This window comes from Mesocricetus auratus, unplaced genomic scaffold (genome assembly GCF_017639785.1).
Source record: "Mesocricetus auratus isolate SY011 unplaced genomic scaffold, BCM_Maur_2.0 Super-Scaffold_4256, whole genome shotgun sequence".
Taxonomy (NCBI): Eukaryota; Metazoa; Chordata; class Mammalia; order Rodentia; family Cricetidae; genus Mesocricetus; species Mesocricetus auratus.
In genome coordinates, this window is record NW_024429182.1 from 36,225,007 (window position 1) to 36,245,572 (window position 20,566).

The 20,566-nt window shown below is 45.6% G+C and overlaps 1 protein-coding gene across 4 annotated transcripts in view; it reads left to right on the forward strand.

Annotated features, from left to right (window-relative positions):
• Tjp2 (tight junction protein 2) overlaps positions 1-20,566 on the forward strand; it is a 121,246-nt gene that overhangs the window by 45,024 nt on the left and 55,656 nt on the right. The window contains exon 1 of one of the 4 annotated variants that reach the window (XM_040746267.1): positions 3,815-4,120. The exons of 2 other annotated variants lie outside the window; for them this stretch is intronic. In XM_040746267.1, coding sequence (XP_040602201.1) covers positions 4,061-4,120 — 60 coding nt within the window. In that variant the 5' untranslated portion in view covers positions 3,815-4,060. Of the gene's footprint in view, positions 1-3,814; positions 4,121-20,566 lie in introns of those variants that run through there. One more of the 4 variants, XM_040746251.1, reaches the window with a different exon arrangement.

The window sequence follows — 20,566 nt, forward strand, 5'->3', positions numbered from 1 at the left end:
TCTTGTTATGTAAGTTTTCTCATATTGTAGTTAATCTGTTGTTGTCTATACTGGAGATTGAACTCAGTCTCACCCGTTTTCTACTCTACTGCTGGGCTATATCCCTGGTCCTTTTCTTATTTTTTGTTTTGAGATAGGGTCTTACTAAGTTGCTCAAGCTAGCCTTGAAGTAACTCTATTGTCCAGGCAGGTCATGACCTTGAACAGCCCCCCTTTCGGGTAGATAAGTAGCTGGGATTATAGGCCTGGATTGTTTATGTGTTTATTGATATTTTTATTTTGTTTTGCTTTTTTTCATTGAGGCAGATCTTCGTGGGGAAGGTGAGACCGGCCTGTACCTCAAGATTCTCCTGCTTTAGTGCTGGGATTATAGACATAGGTCACTATGCTAGACCTGCTTTCCCTTAAGTAGGACTTAACATAGATGGTGTCCATCTCCCCTGGTTGGGAACAGACACTTAGCTAAGTAATTGAATTTCAGATTGGAACAGCTTTGGCCAGTATTACCATTGGGTCTTTGTGAAGCAACTAGGTTCAGAGTCAGTTTTTGTTTTGTTTTTTGTTTGAGATGATGTCACGTACCCAAAGCTGGCTTTCAACTTATTATAGCGAGGGGACTTCTAATCCTCCTGTCCCCCACCCCCCACCTCCGAGTGTGCCACCACGTTGTTTATGTTGTGCTGGGGCTCAAACTTAGGACTTTGTGCATATTGGCTAAGCACTCTACCAGCGGAGCTACATCTGCAGTCCTGGTCAGCTCATGATTGACTCCCTGACAGTTCTGTGTTATTGGCTATGTTCCCCTTCCCAGAACACCCTCTTCCCATGACATTTGCACCATTCCTCCCTAGGCTGTCCTTTCAGGCTTGCTCTGCATCCTGCAGAGTTCATGATACTCCCTGCACACTGGAATCCCCATAGGCAGCTCCTGTCTTTGGTCCACTCTTGCCTCTAACTACATCTTTGTCTGAATAGGCTCATCCCTTCTCATGACGTCAACTTTCACAACTCATTTATGATTCCCAGGCCTCTTTATCCAGGTGATCACTAATCCTTCCTGTCCACCTGGGTGACACATCCATCTTGACGGTTGTGTCTCAATAAACTCATTTATTATCCTTCCTGAGGCCCCTCCCAAGGTAAGCTCCCTCTCCTGAATTCTCCACTGTGGTCAAAGGAATGTCTACCCAAGTATGCCATAAACCTGCCAGTCATGCTGGGCTCACTTCCCTCTGGTCTCTCACAACTGCTCAGTCGTTCAACCACTTCCTCAGTTTCATTTGAATCCGGCTTCCTTCTGTCTGACTTCAGGGCCACATCATATTTCCCTGCTTTCTCACAATGGTAGTAGGTACAAACTAAATTCTCACCACTGTTCCTCAGACCCTAACTGCCAAACCCATCTTCCCAGAAGACAACAGAGATCTATACAAAATGCTAACTGAATCCCACTTTTGTAAAGGGGCTCAACACCTACTGTCCTGGGTCCCATCACAACATGGTATCCTCAGGGAAAGGCTGCTGGGTCCATGTTCTTTTTTTTTGTTTTGTTTTTTGTTTTTGTGTTTTGTTTTTTGTTTTTACGAGACAGGGTTTCTCTGTATTGTTTCGGAGGCTATCCGTCCAGCCCGGCCTCGAACTCACAGAGATCCGCCTGCCTCTGCCTCCCGAGTGCTGGGATTAAAGGCGTGCACCACCACAGCCCATGTTCTTTGTTTTTACATGTTATTAGTTTCACCTAGAAGACCTTTTCCTTTTATTTTGTCTGGGAAGCTCTCCCTGAACCCCACCCTCCCATATCAGTAGGAGCTTGCTAATTGTCTGCTGTAATGGACTCTCTGAGTTAGGAGAAAGGCTAGCCAGATCTGCATAGTGAGATCTTGCCACAAAAGAAAAAAAAAAAAAAAAGAGGTTAAACAAATTCCAGGAGTCGGTTTGAAATATTGTATCACCATGAAATACATTGCTTCTCAGAAGAATGGAATTAATTTAGGGTCAGATGTGGTGGCTGTATGCTTTGTAATCTCAGCATTTCAAAGCTTCAGGCAGGCAAATCTCTGGATTGAGGATAGCCTGCGCTACATAGCAAGAGCTTGTCATATGTACCAGAGTTGTATGGCTAATACTGCCATCACAAAGCCTTTGTAAAAGCTGGGAGGTGCTGGCTCACCTTTAACCTCAGCACTCCAGAGGTAGGCAGATTTCTGTGAGTTCCAGGCCAGCCTGGCCTACAAAGTGAGTTCTAGGACAGCCAGGGTTACACAGAGAAACCCTGTCTCGAAAAATAAAATTAAACAAACCAAAAAAAAAAAAAAAAAAGAAAAGAAAAGAAAAGAGAAGGAAAAAGAAAGTGTAACAATTGAATCAAGTTTATAAACTGCTTACTTTCAGGTGTTCTGTTAGAAGAAGTGGTATTATGGCATATAAATCTGTCATCATTTGTCAGATACTCTGTATCTGGGCTGCCCAGTGTAGTCATTAGGCACATGTGGCTGTCAGCCCTGGAAATGTAGGTAGTATGACTGAGAAACTGAGATGTTCATTGCCTCTCATTTTAGCTAACTGAAAGTGAAATGTAAATACAGGCAGGTGGCAAGGGCTGCTCAAATTGGACAGCCCCAGTCTAGGGAGGAAAAGCTAACCATTTAACAGGTGTAATTGCTATGTTCTGGACCCTTTCTTCCTTTGTTGATGCTTTGTTGACGTAATAAGCTCGTGAAAGTAAGGTGTGACTGCCATCATTACCACTATAAGCCGGCACCACCTAATTTGGGGAACTATTTTTAAATAGGTACTTAGATCAGGAGAGTAATACAATGCGCCGTGTCCCACTGGAGACTGGAGATAAAGTGAGAAATGTTACTCACTGCACTTACTCAGAGGCGTGGACTTCCTACTCCAAAGGAGGCCAGCAGCATAACGCTTTGAGGGCAGCATCTGCAAGACTTGTTTTTCCACATATACTGCCAAACTTGTTCTGATTAGACAGGAAGTGAAGCCACTTCTCAGAGAGCCCGCCGGCATCTGGATCTCCGCATTGGGCTCTCTTACCTATCTATTTATGGGCCTAGGCTGGAATTTGCTCTCCAATTTAGGGGAGGGACAGAGGTGGGCAATGCTTTGTCTTCTGACTCCAAATCACGGGTTTAATCAGTGTATCAGCTTTTGACTTTAAATACTTGATGTGCTCTTACAATAGGACAGTTTATTTAAAGCACACGATTCTTGCACAGAGGGGAACTGAATAAATCCTATTGGATCATCAGCCTTGCAAGCTACTGTCTTTTATACGCTAGCGACGGAGGGTGATTTCAATCTCTTTATTGGAGTTACTGGCGATATGCCAAGGAGGTAACCTGGTCGGCATTGCCTTAAAAAGCCCGGATTTACTATTTAGTTCTGTGACCTTTGTACCTTTGGAATCTGGGTCAGCAGTGGAGCTGCAAAATTTGGGGCGCAACACTTGTCTGTGCCGGCTGACCCCGCGGGCATTTTTCCGACGCAAAGCTTCGGGGTTTCCCCAGTTGTTCTCTGGAAGAGAACAAGAGCGCTCGCTGCCTGTGGGAAGCCCTGCGAGGTTCTCTCTAAAAGGCGTCCCTGAGGACGCCGCGCGACCTCTGGGACATCGGCGGCTGCGGGCCAGCCTCGCCAACGCGCAGCGCTTCCCCGGGCGCGCGCTCGGCTGGACCTGCTGGCTCTTAAGCGCGCGGCGGAGCGAACCATCCGGCCAGCGAGGCGGGGGTGCTGGCGGGACGCACGAACTCGGGGACCTCCTACCGCCCCAGGCCTTCCGTCGTCGGCTGGGGGTCGGGGCGCATGACACTGTCCGCCGCGGGGTCTCGGGCGCGGCGCCGGCGAGCCATCCCCCGGCGGCGAGGGTGGTAGCGGCCGTTGGAGTTTTCCCGGCCGGGAGGCCGGCGTGGGCGCATTTGGGCGCGGGGCGGGCCGGCTGCGCCGCGGGAGGAGGGACAAAGGGGAGGCTCCCCGTGGTGGCGTACGGGCCGCCGCTGCAGCTTGTGGTTCTGAGCGGCGAGGAGGACGTGCGGGAAGAGCGCGCAAGATGCCGGTGCGGGGAGACCGCGGGTTTCCACCGCGGCGGGAGCTGTCGGGCTGGCTGCGCGTAAGTTTCCTCCCGGATCTGGCAGCGAGCGGCTGCGTGGGAGCGGGTGGGCTCCTCGTGGCTCCCCTCTGTGCCCGGGTTTGGTCTCTCTGGGCTGTAGATGACTAGGGTCCTCCTCGGGGGACCCGGGTGCAAGAAAGGCGAGGATTGCTAGGACGGCGCTGATGGCTTGTGGCCTCTCTGAAGTCGCTTGGCTTTGAGATGAAATCGCAAGTCGGGGAAAGTGTGGCACCCAGCGCCTTGGTGTCAGTTCCCAAGACTTTCTGTGCCTGTGGTCGCCGACTGAACGCCTGTGTGTGTCCTCTTTCCAACTTAATGCAGAGGTTCTAGCCATGTCCTGAGAGAAACCGAGGACTCTGCTACCCAAATCCTCACTTTCCTTTTCAGTCAGCTGCCTCTGCGGTACAACTTCTTTTGCAGAAAGGGATGGAGATGGGGTTTCGGAAGAAGCCCCAGAAAGAAGTAATGAATGGTTTGTATTTTGGGAGTATATTACCTGTCATCAGTCCCTTTTATTTTATGTCTCCATTTGTCAGGTTTCCGCTTTTACACGGTAGTTTACTTTACGGTATAAATAATCAGGGATTTCGACCTCAGGCTTTTTCACATTCTTGAAATGTGAAGAACTTGGGAGGGAACCTTCCTGGACTCAGTAATGGAATACAGCCTTCCCTGCTATTTTAGCTTTAGTTCGCAGGCTGAGCTTCTTCTCTGGCGGCTGTCTGACCTGAGTAATAATGGTTGTGGCTTTCCTGAGGTTCCCAGGGAAGAGTCATCCCCTCCCAGAAACTGCCCTGCGCTACACACTCCCTGCCTTCACTGCCAAATCCCAGGAGAGAGGAAGAGACCTCTTCACAGCTTCCTAGGTGGTCTGTTGGCTGTGCCCACAACCCATTACAAAAAAAAAGTCCATCTATCCTCCCAGTAGAGCTGCCCTACCAGGCTCACCTGGGAAGAAGGTAGTTTTAGCTGAGAAATTAGTAAGTAATTGCATTTGTGGACAAGTGCCCCTTAATTTCCTGCTTAGGTTAAGGATGTATTAGCGAATTCAATACATTTTCTTGAATAATGCTGCTTCGATGTGGGGAATGCACATCCCTAGTTTTGTTAGGGAAATGTGCAAGGAATAAAGAGACCAGTAGTGTATGGACAGGATGCTGTTATTGTGGATGAGGAGGGAGCTTTAGCCAAGAGACTTTAGAGTTTTGTCTCTTCCCACCCCATATCTTCTAGGAAAGATTGACAAAAGGGAGAGCTTTTTTCCTTTTCACATTCTCCTACAACTCTCTCTGTCTCTGTCTCTGTCTCTGTCTCTGTCTTTGTCTCTCTCTCTCTCTCTCTCTCTCTCTCTCTCTCTCTCTCTCTCTCTCTCTCTGTGTGTGTGTGTGTGTGTGTGTGTGTGTTTGTCTCTCCTGTGGGTGTGTGGCACTGGGGACTGAATCCAGGGCCTCAAGCATATTTTTGAGTGGTATCTCCAGCGGTAGCTGTTCAGTACCACCGAGCTAACATGAGCACCTAGTTAGTGCCAGTCACTTTGAGGAGCTCCAGAATTGACTAAGACTGGGTTTCTGCTTGTGGGAGTTCAGTGACACCAGCATGGTAGACTGCTTTAGATGGATCTGGCTTTACATGATTTCTGGCACTGAAGGAGGGGATGTTTAATACAGATGCACACTCTGCTATTCAGAAATGCAACAAAGGGTGAGATTGTCCTCTCTGCCTCCATCCCTTCGGGGATTCTTTCAGGGAAGAAAGAACACATGAACAGACACTTCCTGATGTCACCCACTGTCGAGAGTGGCTGGGAATGCATTCACCTCACAGTGCACTGGCATAGATTGGGTTGCTAGGTACACAGTGGTCATTGGTCCCAAAATTTAAGTGTGGGGTTTTAAATGAAGGATTTGGGGTTGATTCAGGAGGTGAAGTCTAGAAGTGTAGATAGGAGGTGCCAGATAGTTGCCAATGAAAAATCTGAGACACAGAAAGTGTTGTACGAATCTCTTTGGGGGGCCTTGAATGCCAGTAACAGACCTTTGGGAGGGGGAAATCACTGAAACTCCCAATGTACTAATAGTGGTCCTGGCCCAGTTCTCGTAACAGGCCTGGGAGCTGCTCTCATAGCAAACACTCCACTCCACTCCCTACATAGTAAATTTATGAAGCTTGCTTAGGAACACGACCAGATTCATCTTATTGCCCTCCGGGGAATTCATTTCCAGTGACTTCTGCCTACATTTACTTAACCCTTGATCTAGTTCCTTGCACACTGACAGCAGATCACAACTAAGCAGACATCTCCTAGGTGCGGAGTAAGCACTCTGACAAAATACATCTAAGTGCTTGGGAGATGGCAAGATTCCCACCATTTTCTTTTTTTTTGAAGGAGACAGATCCTTGAAGCTAGGTGTGTGTATGGGGGGGTCACTTTAGGTCACTGTAGCTTTGTGTACAATAGAAGTTGTTTAAAAAGACATTCCGGTTGGGCAGTGGCTTGAAGTGTGGGTGCATAGGGCAGCTGTGGAATTGGGAAGAACTAATAACCACTCAACCTTTCAGCATCTCCCAAGAGTATTAGCCATTAGGGAATTCCTTGCCTAATCCCTAAAACAAATCCCATTAAGCAGCCTGGCCAAATTAAAGAGTTCTCTCAATCGATAGCTGCCTCCCAATAAAATGCCCCATTGATTACACCCTAAACAACAACCAAGGATGCAAAGACCTCTGGTCACATTGGCCTTGGGCCAGAAGTTTTGATGTTGAGAGTAGAGGTGATTTTTGGTAGGGTGCTATCTTATACCTGGTTTCCCCAGTCTTGGGTGGAGGGAAGCAGAATTAGCATGTTAGCTGGTACAGGGCCATATATTTAGAGTCCCAATTTAGCGCCAGTTGGTGAACTAAGCACATCGAAGTTCACACAACTTAAGAAATGGAAAGCCATTAGTGTCCATTTAACCCACACAGGAAATTTTGTGATGCCTACTCCTGCCTTGTTAGTCACAGCTCACACACCTGTGGGATGGTACTCGGAAAAGCAGTCAGAAAGCTTGCAGTTTGGGGTAATGCAGAACTGTGGGTTGGAATTCTGTGCTCTTTTCCCCCCCACTTGATCTAAACATATGCTTCTTAGAATTTAAACCTAACTTCCAGAGCACTAGGAGGGCAGTGTGCACTTGGGCAGTGGTGTTCCTGATCTGAGGAGGGAACTTAGGCTAGGGCCTTGCATGAGCCAGGCAAGCACTCCAACACTGAGCTGTATACTCAGGCCTCTATCCTGGTTTTTTGTGTTACGAATGGTACCTGTTATCTTGGCCATTATCTCCAAGCTTCTCCAAGGTCATTTACCTGTGAGCTCAGAAAAACCACTAAGGACTTTGATACTCCTAAATATGTAGCAATTTGAGTAAGTTTTTTTTTCCCCTAGAGTATCTACCCATTTGTAGTGCATACAGACTTGCAGGTGAAAAATTGTTTATTGATTTAGTTACCTTTTTTCTTTTTTCTTTTTTGAGATAGGGTTTCTCTGTGTAACAGCCCTGGCTGTTCTGGAATTCACTTTGTTGACCACCCTGTGATCCAACTCAGAGATCCACCTGTCTGCTTCCTGAGGCTGGGATTAAAGGTGTGTGCCACCGCACCTGGTTTAGAATTTTTTTTTCCAGACAGGGTTTCTCTGTGGCTTTGGAGGCTGTCCTGGAACTAACTCTTGTAGAACAGGCTGTTCTCAACTCCTGCATCTACCTCCTGAGTGGGGTCTAAAGGCATGGGCCATAGAAAATTATTTTTAAAAATTAATTAATTAATTTTATGCGAATGACGCTGTGTTTACATGGCTGTATTGCTTATGCACCTGGTGCCAGAAGGGGGCATTGGAGTCCCTGGGACTGTAGTTACAGATGGTTGTGAGTGATCATGTGGGCCTGGCAATCAAACCTGTGTCCTCTTCAAGAGAAGCAAGTGCTCTTCATCTCTGAGCCACCTCTCCAGCCGTGTGTGTGTGTGTGTGTGTGTGTGTGTGTGTGTGTGTGTGTGTGTGTGTGTGTGTGTGTATGTGAGAGGGGGGGTTCTCTGTGGGAATTCGGAATTCGATTTGTAGACCAGGTTGGTCTTGAACTTAGAGATCCACCTGCTTCTACCTCTCGAGTGCTGGGATTAAAGGAGTGTGCCACCAACACCTGGCCCAATATTTTTAAGCAATAAAACAACACCTACAGACTAACCCAGCCTGTTGTAGTAGCATATGCTCTAATCCTAGCACTCTAGGGGCAGAAGCAGGCAGATAGATCTCTGTGAGTTCTAGAGTAGCCAGGGCAACTTGTGTCTCATAATAAACACAAGTCACCATCACCACCAAAACCAGTCCAATAATTCTCTTCCACAGGGATTAAATTCTTTTTATTAGTTTGTTGAAAAGGATGAATTTTGTTTTTTGGTTTTTCTACATTAATGTCATGTGAAGGATAGAAAACAAAGTCAGCCACCAGTCCCTCTTATTTCAAGATTAGATATGAAAAGTTTCTGCACCCCTATAAGCCTTTCTGTCGATGCAGCAATCCAAATCAAATCCTTGGGTATATGGATGCCAGGGACTGGGGAGAAGCTTCCAGCATAGCATCCCAGACTCTTTGGGTATATGGATGCCAGGGACTGGGGAGAAGCTTCCAGCATAGCATCCCAGACTCTTTGGGTATATGGATGTCAGGGGCTGGGGTGAAGCTTCCACCATAATAGATAGCTTACTTAGGACAAAAATAATTGTCAAGTAGAACTGAGTGTATTAAGATGTGTAGACTTACCATGACAAGTAGTATTAGCATGTAAGAACTAGAGTATGGCGGTTCCCTTTGATATCTGAGACTTGGGCAGAACTGTGTAAAACGTGTGTCTTGGTTCTGGAGAACTCTGAGTGTAGCCCCTCCATACCTTCAGGAGCCAAACACACACCATCAACTGTCTTTAAGAAGTGTATATCGCCGGGCGGTGGTGGCGCACGCCTTTAATCCCAGCACTCGGGAGGCAGAGGCAGGTGGATCTTTGTGCATTCGAGGCCAGGCTGGACCGATAGCCTCCGAAACAATACAGAGAAACCCTGTCTCGTAAAAAAAAAAAAAAAAAAAAAAAAAAAAAGTGTATATCCCCCATTTCTGCTCAGTTCCTTTCTTTGTGTTTGCCCATGGTGTGTATGTGAAACTCTTAACATCTCTGCTTTCTACAAGTAGGTGTCGAGTCACCAGATGTTGGCTCACCAAATGTTGCTCATTCTTTTGTGATAAAGTGGAGTGACAGTGAGGAAGTACTCCTGGGGAATATCACTTCGTTTTTAAGTGGCTAGAAGAATGCAGATCAATCACCAGACGTTTGGCACATAGTGGTTTTAACTTCTCAGTGTCTTTCCAAAGTGTGGTGAATGGAGGAATTTTGTTTTTTAGTTAATGAGTTTGCTTTATGGTGCTGGGATGGAGCCCAGTTTTTATGCCATTGGTGCATCTATTGAGCTGTGAAAACGGCTCTAACAGGGATGTTAGAGGAACTAGAGAGTTTGAGGTGGAAAACAACCCCTGTTTTGGCTTAGCAATTGAGATGCATATTGATGGTTAGTGAATAAAAATGAAGAGGAGACAGTTTGAATCACAAAGTTCTCTTGTAGTGTGCCCATGGGGCTTTTTGTGAGGAGTCCTAAGCCCTTGGCTAGTGACTTGTGTTAGTCATTTCTTGGCTAGTGACTTGTATTTAGCCCTTTCAGATCAGCACATGGATTTGTTGAGTGCACCTGCCAGATGGCTAAAGTCAGGTCTTTAACATGATGCAGACTGGCGTCATTCCATAGTGGCATATATTTTGTAAGATGCCTATTTAAACTTTAGACTAATGTTTAGCCTAACTAGACTTTCATGGGTGTGGCCTCTAATTTATGTTTCTCCTCCTCCTGCTTTGTACAAGGGAGGCAGTAAATGTAGTTAATGGTGAAAATGCAATCTTGACAGATCTATGAATGAATACCTCCCATCCCTTTTGTTGTCTCAGGGAGCTGGGGGTGGAACCCAGGGCCCGGAATATGCTAAGGTACTTATTAAAATTAAAATTACTGTATTATTTATTTCTGCATGTATATTGTGCAACACATGAGTACCTGCTACGTTCGGAGGCCAGAAGAGGGAGTCAGATCCCCTGGGTCAGGACTTAGAGGTGGTTGTGAGCTTGCAAAAGGTGGGAACCAAACCCTGGTCCTCTACAAGAGCAACCAGTGCTCTTAACTGCTGAGACATCTGTCGCTACCAGGGCTCTGATTTTTGGTGGTTGTAACAGTTTTTAGACTATAGTTGTTACTGATACTGAAGGTTCAATTACATTTTTGCCATTATAGTGAAGATAGATAGCGTTAATAGTGTTACAGATAGTTTAGTTCTCTGCATTGAAGGTGAAGGTGATCAGGGTGCAACGTGACAAACCTCGCCTGGGGGTGATGATAGATGTGATTGATATGAAACGTATTCTCTACTCACTCCAGGTAGGGAACCCATGACAGACCGACTTTTAGTGGTACAGATAACACCAAAGTTCAATTTAGTGAACCAGTGAACTTCATTGGAGTTACTTAACAAGAATATGGGTGAGGGGTTACTTACGTGAGCAGAAATGACACCAAGACAACTGCATTACCAAGACCCACCCCAGCATGGGTGACAACTCAAAAAAGCTGGGAACCTGGAACGCACTGGAGAGTTTGCAGGTGCCTCAGGTGGTCTAAATGTCTTCCAGGTAGCTCTGAGTCTTCTTTGCAGCTGGGCAGGGTGGGGCCTAGTGAGTCTGTTCAGTTTCAGGGAATTCTTGAAGCTTTTTTGTTGTTGTTCACCTCTCTGCTTAAGAAGCTCCCTTGCAGGATGGAATGTTTTTAAATATAGAGGAGACTTACACAGTACAGGGAGATAATGCTTTCTAGTAGCAATTGGTCTTTGTAGGGCATGGAGCTTCTACGGTCTTTGTTGCTCTCTGGAGGAAGGGAAAAGAAATTTGTCAGACTGCCCCAGCTTGCTCTTTAGTATCTGAATGTAGTAATTTGTTTCCATGAGCTGAGAGCAGTTCCTAGCACAGAACTGAAGGAACACGTTCATTTCAGCTTTAAGTCGGTTTCTTTTTTCCTTACAAGGCTAGCACCCGAGAACCTGGGTGATGGAGTTTCACTGTTGAGGAGTCATAAATGTTTCCCTGAGAAGTCATCTGCCACTCTCAGGTCTTTGGAGGATCTAGCAGAGTAGAATGAGGAGATTATTCGAGGGAGTATCTGAGCAAAACTAAAGGACTTCCTGATGAGCTCAGTTTCACGAGCATGCTTCCTCGTTAGCCCTCTTCAGTCTGGAGTCAGCTGCTCTCCTGTTTGGGATTGGCTAGTGTGCACCTGTCCCTGTTTACTCCAGCCTTATCACCTCTGATGCATACATACCATCAGCCACTTCCCATCAACCATCAGCCCTGCCCTTGTGTGAGTCATAGTGGTAGGCCCCGGGCATCTGTCATACTCGCTGTGTACTTATCAAATTGACTTGATTTGGGAAGGCATAGCTAGCATGACTCAGACTAAGGGACTCAAGAGAGCGAATCCTTATGTAGTGAGTGGATGATAGTTTGTGAGCCAAAAACCTTACCAAAAAAATTGTAGAGATGGGCTTGGGCTTCTCTTTATGGTGTTGTTGAGATGGTGCTCCCTGAAACTTGTTACTGTGTTGCTTCAGCCTCCCAGAGTCCTGGGATGAGGGTGGGCTTGGGGGTGGGGTGGAAGGGTAGGGGTGCACCGTGGTACTTGGGTGCACTGTGGTACTTAGCTGCAGAACTCTTGGCTTAGGCATGGAAGCAGAGTCGACTGCAGTGCTAACAAACTGGTCCCTTTATGTAAGTCACACACTTAAGTTCTACTTAGTTTTGATGGCCAACAGTTTTCTGAGGTCCTTAGCTTTCCCAGTGATCTCAGTGCTTGGGTGTGGAGTCTAGAGAACATTCTAGGTAATTGGGAGTTCCTTGTTCCAAATGACTTGCAGTTTCAGCTGTGTTTTTTTCTGTGAGTTTCTTTTCTTTTAAAAAGAGATCCATTGGATCTTTCCTTCTTTTCTTCCTGAAAGACATACTAAGAAATATTGTTCAAAGGCAACCTTCCGGTTGTGCCTGGTAGTTGCTTAGCTCCCAGAGGAGCGGAAAGATCTGTTATTAAGTTGCAGCTTGAATAATGTACAAGTGTAGCGCCTGCAGGCTCTCGTCCCTCTTCAAGCCAGTAGTGACTGCTATCTCCTCCTTTTTCCTTTTTTTTCCTCCCTGAAATTTTTGCTTTATATGTAGGAGTGTTCACTTTCTTGTATGTCTGTGTGCTACGTTTTTGCCTGGTACTCTAGAAGCAAGAAAAGAATGTCACATTCTTTTGAACTGGAGTTAGAGGTTTTTTTGTTTTTTTGTTTTTTTTTTTTTTGAGAGGTTCTCTGTGTGTAGTTCTGGCTGTCCTGGAGCTCACTATGTAGACCAGACTGGCTTTGAACTCACAGATATCCCCCTGACTCAATTCTGGAGTGCTGGGATTAAAGGTGTGTACCAATATGCCTAGCTTACAAAGATAGTTATGAGCTGCCATGTGCATGCTGGAAAATGAACTCAGGTTCTCTGTAAGAGCAGCAAGTGCTCTTAACCACTGAGCAGTCTTTCCAGCCCTTACTATATAAGATAAGTTTGATTTATTTTACTTTTAATGTGTATGTGTGTGGGTGCCCTGGAGGCCACGAGAGTGGCCCTATCCGTTGGAGTTGGAGATAGAGGCAATTGTGTTCTGCTTGATAGGGGTGTTGGGAACTGAACTCAGGTCCTCTGGAAGAGCAAGAAGCAATCTTAATCACTGAGTCTTCTCTCCAGCTTCGAGATTTTGTCTTAATTTTAATTATGTGTGTTTGGGGGAGTACGTACATGTGAGTCAGGTACCCACTTAGAGGCCAGGGGCATTAGATGTCCTGGAACTGGAGTTAAAGACACTCGTGATGTGGGTCCTGGGAACTGAACTCGGGTCCTCTTCAGCCCCACTAAACACAGCGTTCTTGCGGGACTCCTGGAGAACCCATCTTCATTCTTTTCTCCATCCTTCCCAGGCAAAGCTACATATGGGGAGCCTCCCACACCCTCGTCTTTTGCCATAGACCTTTCCCCAGAGTGAACTTTTGCCGGGTTGAGCACAGAAGGGGCAGCAGACTGCAGTTGGGAGCCTTTTCTGGTCTCTTCCAGCCAGGCCAAAGATCAGACTGCTGACTGGGGCTTGGGAGGGGGCTCTTCCTCCTTCCTAACTACTGTGAAAGGGCATGCTCTCCGACTTCAGCCTCAAGTCAGGCACATCAGAGTGTTTGAGCATGGCTTCAGGGGAAGCACTCTGTGTCCCAGGGCTGCTCTGGTTAGTGTCTGGGTGAGTTTTAAGAGGGGAGAGAGATTTGTGGCCTCTTAGACACTCCCTGAAATTTCCCAGGTATGGAACTGAGTTTTGTTACTCTCCTCATGTTACTGTTACCAGGGCAAAACAGGCAGCTGGAGACTCTTGAAGAGTGCGAGCCCCCCTCCCCCCAAGTTGGTCCAGAGTTGCATATAGCTTCTATCAGGAATTATTTTCTTTCTTTTCTGGGCTGCTGGGGGAAGAAAAAAAAAAAAAACCAATCAAACAAATCAACCCAGGGCTCTGCTACTGTAAGTGCTCTCTACCTCAGAGCTACAACCCCAGCCCTAAGTGAAGATTTTAATCTAAGGTCTGGGAAAAATACTAGTTGGATACACTATTCAGTGCTCAGTTTGCAAATGACTCTGGGAAGGAAGGGCTGGGAAGGGGGAAGGAAAGATACTCTCAGCCCCCACCTCCTCACTCCCCACCCCCAAGGCAGGGTTTCTCTGTGTAGCCCTGTCTGTCCTGGAATTCTCTCTGTAGACCAGGCTGGCCTTGAACTCACAGAGATCCACCTGCCCAGCAACTCTGAGTTTTCTTAAGAACTGGAGCTTAGAACTTTTTTTCTGGATTATTTCCATACAGAAAGTCTGCATAGTCATTATCAAACATTTTCTGTGTGGTCATGTTTATGGTTTTTTGTTTAAGTCTAATTTATATACAGATTTATGTTTAAATTTCAAATGAAGAGTTTAATGGTTTGCTTTGTTTTTATTTGCTATTTTTTATGCTAAGATTGAGGGTTTTTTAATCCATTTCAGCCATTTTAAAATATACTATTCAGTTCTGTGTTGTCATCTAATCACACGATCCCATTTGAATAGAAAGGTGGACTTTTGTATCACCATAGAACTGGTTCCACCAAGGGAATCTCATTTGATTCCCCTCTCCATGTACTAGTTTTGCTTGACCTGAAGATGGCTTTTATGAATGAAGTCAGTATTTATTTCCGGGGAATCTCTGTAACATCCATCTGTGTTTTTGTATGAAACTCAACTGGTTCTTTTGTTGCTCAGTAGCAACGAGAAGTGTTGTGTATGTACATTCAGCATGATTCCATATGTATGCATATTCAACAGCATTCCATGTATATGTACACTCAACATCATTCTATGTATATGTATATTCAACATCATTGCAAATATATGTATGTACATTAAACATTATTCTATATATATGCACATTCAATGTTTTATTCTTTTCATGGATTTTTTCTGTAATTTTGCTCTTAACAAAGAAAGATGTTTTGAATATTCCACACACAGTGTATTGGGCACATAAACATACTTCTCTTGTGTGAATTCTAAGTAACAGAAGTCTTGTGTTGTGAATTAGGGACAGTTAAGTATCAATCTGTAACTCTGACGTCACACAGACTTGACTGAATTATTTTGACTTGCTACTCCTTCTTTGATCTCAGGCAGTGTACTCTTTTATCCTGTCCAGTCTTTGTATCTGTAAACCGGGCGTGAGTGCATGTCCGGTGAGTCAGGGTTCAGTCAGGAAGACATGTCCTTTCGGTGATTTCTAGGAGAGAGAGAGACAGAGAGACAGAGAGAGACAGAGAGCAGAATGTTGGATGTCCCCTCAAACAAAGTCCCATACCCAGTGTTCAGATTTACCCCCACAGACCCCAGGATAGGTTCCTGAGAACCCGTCACCTCGGCTGTGGCAGCTCTGAGACTGGTGAGGGGGCGGGAGCTGGCAAATTGACTTGCTGCTGCTGGTGCTGGTGCAGGGGGCTTCTGCTGTCCTTCATGCCTTCAGATCATCTACATGTGCTCCTAATGCCTGAGGCTCCTCAGCCAGGGCTTTGAAGATGTCTGGCCTCTGGTAGAACAGCTCCATGCCAGAAAGGCCGGAGTGCCTCCTGGGGTTGCTGTGAGCACTCAGTCAATGGAAGTGGCTGTCATTTTTTATTTCCATCATCATTTAGGAGGACCACTGTTTCTGTAATGCATGCTTCCAAGCCTGTACTTTTGACTTTATAGTCAGTCACCTGATACAGTCCAGGTGACCTGAATCCTCTACCTCCTTCGAAGGTGTTCTACCTTTGGGAAGACCTACACTCTGTGATTCTAGCTCTGCATCCTGCCTCCTAACACCATGTTGCTTGCCTAGACTGGTCTAAGATTCTGGTTTTGGGACTATAGACATGTGCCACTACTTGTGGCTCTGAGTACTTATTGTAGGGGTAACTTTAACTTTAAGGCTTGAGGGTGTAGCTCAGCAGTGGAACATTTGTCTGGCAAGTACTAGGCCCTAGGTTCATCCCCAGAACTAGAAAAGAAAACCAGATAGTTGTGCAGTCAAGCCTATAATCTCAGCACTTGGGAAGCGAAAGCAGGAGAATTGAGAGCTTGGGGTTAGCCTGGGCTACCTAGCAATTTCAAACTATCAAATGATACCAAAGAAATAATGATTTTACAAGTTAAAGAAGAAGTAGAAGATGGCTTAATCCTATTATTTTACATCTTTGATGAATAACTTAAAAATCCCAGTGAGTAGGCTGTATTTGAAGTCCTTCTAATTTGATATATATGGTACAAGGTAGTATATAAATCTGATTTATTATAATGGATTCCACCCATCTTTAACTCACTTTGGATTTTATCAAATGAAATGGAAAGAGATTACATACTTATCCCAGTTTGTGCTTTGAATCATGTTCTGGTAGAATAGTCTATCAAAATTGTGGGCAGTAGTAGCCCAGTTGTTTGAGCTTGTTTATGAAATCTAAGTGGACTGAATTGCTTTAAAAATCCTTAGTCTCTTTGGCAATGCCCTCTCTCACTGCTGGAGAAAACTTGACTCATTCCCCCTCCCCCTCCCCCTCCCTCCCTGCGTCATAATGTTGGTGAACTTGTCTCCTTCCGTCAAATTATCTTCTCTACCACTCTGGCCTACTTTACTGTCTCTTACTCATTTAAGGCTGGCTGGGAAACAGTGGTCGCATGATTCACGAAATAACATTTGAGGCTTCTGTCCACAGTGCTGCTTCCTCAGAGACACATGGCGACCAGACATCTAAGTTAGGGATAAACCAGGGCCCATAACTTTGCTCCAGCCCTGGGCTTAGCAGAGCGAGCTGGCTATTTGCAGAGCTTGTGTGGATTTGAAAGTGCCAGAACTGTATTGACAGAATCCCATTTTATCTCCTCCTCTCCCCTTTTTTTTCTCCAGACTTTGAGTCAGCCAGAGCTCACAATGGATGTCCAAACAGTTTACAGTGTCTGAAACAATGAACAAAGGGTCTCTGTATGGAGGGTGGAAAATGGAGGTGGAGGGAAACTTCTGGATGGTGACCTAATTCACTCCCCTCTGCACCCCCTCCCCATGCTGGAGCTTAAATATATACTGGTATTTTATTATTATTATTATTATTATTATTATTACTATTATTATTAGCTGGGCATGAGACTTGAGGCTTCATGTGTGCTAGGGAAATGCTCTACTATATATTGGTATTTTATTATTATTATTATTACTATTATTATTAGCTGGGCATGAGACTTGAGGCTTCATGTGTGCTAGGGAAATGCTCTACTATATATTGGTATTTTATTATTATTATTATTTTGCTGGGCATGAGACTTGAGGCTTCATGTGTGCTAGGGAAATGCTCTACTATATATTCGTATTTTATTATTATTTTTTTTTGCTGGGCATGAGACTCGAGGCTTCATGTGTGCTAGGGAAATGCTCTACTGTATATTGGTATTTTATTATTATTGTTTTTTGCTGGGTATGAGACTTGAGGCTTCATGTGTGCTAGGGAAATGCTCTACTATATATTGGTATTTTATTATTATTATTTTTTTGCTGGGCATGAGACTTGAGGCTTCATGTGTGCTAGGGAAATGCTCTACTATTGTGCTCGTGTGCATGCTCTTCCTGTGTATTTATGTTGACCTAGATAATCTATAAATATTTAGGCTTAGTGTTATAACTTGAAGAGGGACTTGTCCTGTTGCTTTATATATCTTTGTGTAGTACAGCATTTATTTACTATTTATTTTAAATCGAGCTCTGGGGTTGACTGATATTCACTGGACAAAAGTCAGGAACTTAAGAAAGGTAGCCGAGACTGTCCTCCTTAGTTCCTACAACTTGCTTTCTGTCGGGAACTAGGCATCTGCCGTTCAGAGATACATTTCTCACTGGGCTTTCCCGCTGAAAAATGTGAGCAAACAGAACTGGGTTAAAAATAAAATTAGCTTGAGTTCTGCCAAGTTTCTAAGTATCGTGCTTATAATTCACTTGTTCAGAAGACATACGGAGGCCACGCTTGTGCGCCACTCTCGTGGCACAGAGGACACTGTCATCCGCATAGCACCCAGAAGATGCTCTGGCCTCTGACTAGGAAGGAGTAAAAGAACATCCATTCATTGCGGTTTCGGACCCTCACTACAAACACTCTGCTCTGGGGCTGGTGCAGCAGGCTGGAGAGGACCGGCTGGGTGAGGGACTCTCCCAGCCCCAAGTCACCACCGCACAGCCACCTGCATCATCTGCAGTGTGATCTGAAGAGTAAGTGTCAGTGCTGGTCCAGTTGGATCAGGTCCCAGCAATGAAGTGTCCTAAGAGAACAGCCGTGGCACATCCTTCCTGACAGTCCCCAGGCTTAGGCTTTTGACTTTGTGCTTAGGATAGTGATTAGTGGGTTGACATGTTGCAGAGTGGGAAGCTGTCATCCCTGTCTGTCTCCAGCCTCGATTGTTCCCACCTGGCTACTGCGTTTACAGGGTAAACAACAGAAGCTGTTTGGTTGGGGACAAGTTGACTATAACTAGCATGGTAGATTTCAAAAATGTCCTCAAAAGTATAAACATTATGTGTCCTTTGAAATGTGTCAGAAGATCAGGGAGGTTTTTTTTTTTTTTTTTTTTTTTTTTGAGACAGGGTTTCTCTGTAGCTTTGGAGCCTGCCCTGGAACTTGCTCTGTAGACCAGGCTGGCCTTGAACTCACAGAGATCCTCCTGCCTCTGCCTCCTGAGTGGTAAAAATGTATTTTATGTGTATGTGTGTGCTTGAGCCTGTATATGTATCACATCTGTCCAGGAGTCTGTGGAAGTCAGAAGAGTTGGATCCCCTGGAACTGAAGATGCAGGCATTTGTGAGCTGCCCTGTGGATGTTGGGAACCTGTCAGAGCAGGTCCTCTGCAAGAGCAGCCAGGACTTTTAACTGATGGCCATCTCTCCAGCTCACTTTTCCAGTGCCAGAGCTGAGTGATTTAAGTGAGGGTCTGGACCCACATCGGATCTACCTAATAACTCCGGAGGCTTGCTTTTACATTAGGAGGGGTTGTTTGGGGAGGAGGGCAGATCCGCATCTTTGCACTCCTCGGGCAGGTGTAGTATAGTCACTGCTTGGGAAATGAAGGAAAATGAAAGGAAGAGAAAGCAGAACATAGATCCTAAGAACTGGGGCCTCTCATCCTTCTCACTGCGTTCTCTCTGCTCTCCTCCCCCAACTTCTTTCCTTCTCTCTTTTAAATTGACAAATAAAAATGCATCTGTTTCTGACATACAACATGGTGGTCCTTGGATCCAGGTCAACACACACTCCCACCCCACAACCCCCCTTCCTCAGTTCCTAGGAAGTTGCAGGGGCTCAGTGATTGAACTTGCATCTCTAAGGTATGGAATGTAAAATGCTCATGAGTGAAGCTTGCAGACAGGTCCGAGGCCCTGTCCTTGTTTTCACAGAGGCTGCAGTGTTCTTTGGGGACAGGTTCATTTCAGCTCAGTTTCCAAGCCTTGGACGGAACTCTGCATAAGATGTCCCATCAGATACCTGCGGGACAGGGTGAGATGCTGCTCTTGCTCGGTCGGTGCCTTTGCACTGCGCTTGGTTGCATGTTTTTGCTGGTGAAGCTGGGGCAGGAGATCTTGGGGCTTAGTCATGGTAGGCCCTTGGTTTAGCACTCACTGAATTCTCCAGATGATTGGGAAGGAGTGGTTAAGTGTGTTTTATAGGCTAGGAAACAGGCTCAGAAACAGCAAACGCTTGTTACAGGCAAGGAATGTGAGCCAGGGTGCATTTGAAACCTGCAGGTCATCTCGGTTCCTCCAGCTTCTGCTTTCCTTCCTCGGGCTGGAAGGAGGTAGAGGGAGAAGCTCTGCTCGGCACATTCAGCCTTCAGCCCAGGATACCTGTGAACGCAGCCCCTCATAAATTGTAGACGTATTTAATATGTTACAAGCTACTCTCCCCCCATCTCAGTGTCTCAGGGTGGGCTCTGACTTTGTAGTTGAGGATGACCTAGAACTTCTGTGTGCTGGGATGGTAGGCACTGGGAGTAGAACCAGGGCTTTGTGTATGCCCAGCAAGTAACCTACCAACTTGGCATGTCCCCAGCCCACACTATGAGCTCTGTTTGGATTTACTTTTATTATTTCTGGTAGCTCAGTTGTATAGTATTCAGATATGCATTTTGTAAGTGACAGTGCTGTGTCTCAGGGTCAAAAGATTGCATATTCTTTGTTGGTTTCTAGGAGTGTAAGCATTATGCCTGAACACATATAGGAGTAATTTTTGCCACCAGGAAAGCATGTGCAGTGCCCCCCTGGGGGTCAGGGGCATGTTTTCTCTGTGTAGCCTGGCTATCCTAGAACTTGATCTGTAGACTAGGTTGGCCTCAAACTTACAGAGATCCACCTGCTTCTACCTTCCAAGTGCTGGAATTAAAGGTATGCGCCACCGTGCCTGGCTGTCATGGGAGTTTTGATTGGGAATAAGGTTTAGTGAATTTTGCAGCTAGACCATTTTGATGATGGAGTGCATACAGAGTACCAGTTGCTGCCTAGGGTCCAGGAAGGAGGCCATGGAAAACTGGTCCAGCCAATTCCAGGGCTAGAAAAAGTAGGAAGACTTTCCTTACAGTTCATGGTTTTTATTCCTTTCTGGCTGACTCACCACGTGGTCCTCTTCCAGAACTAATGGGTTAATTGTGTCTACACGAGCAATCTAAGGTTGTTGCACTATTTAA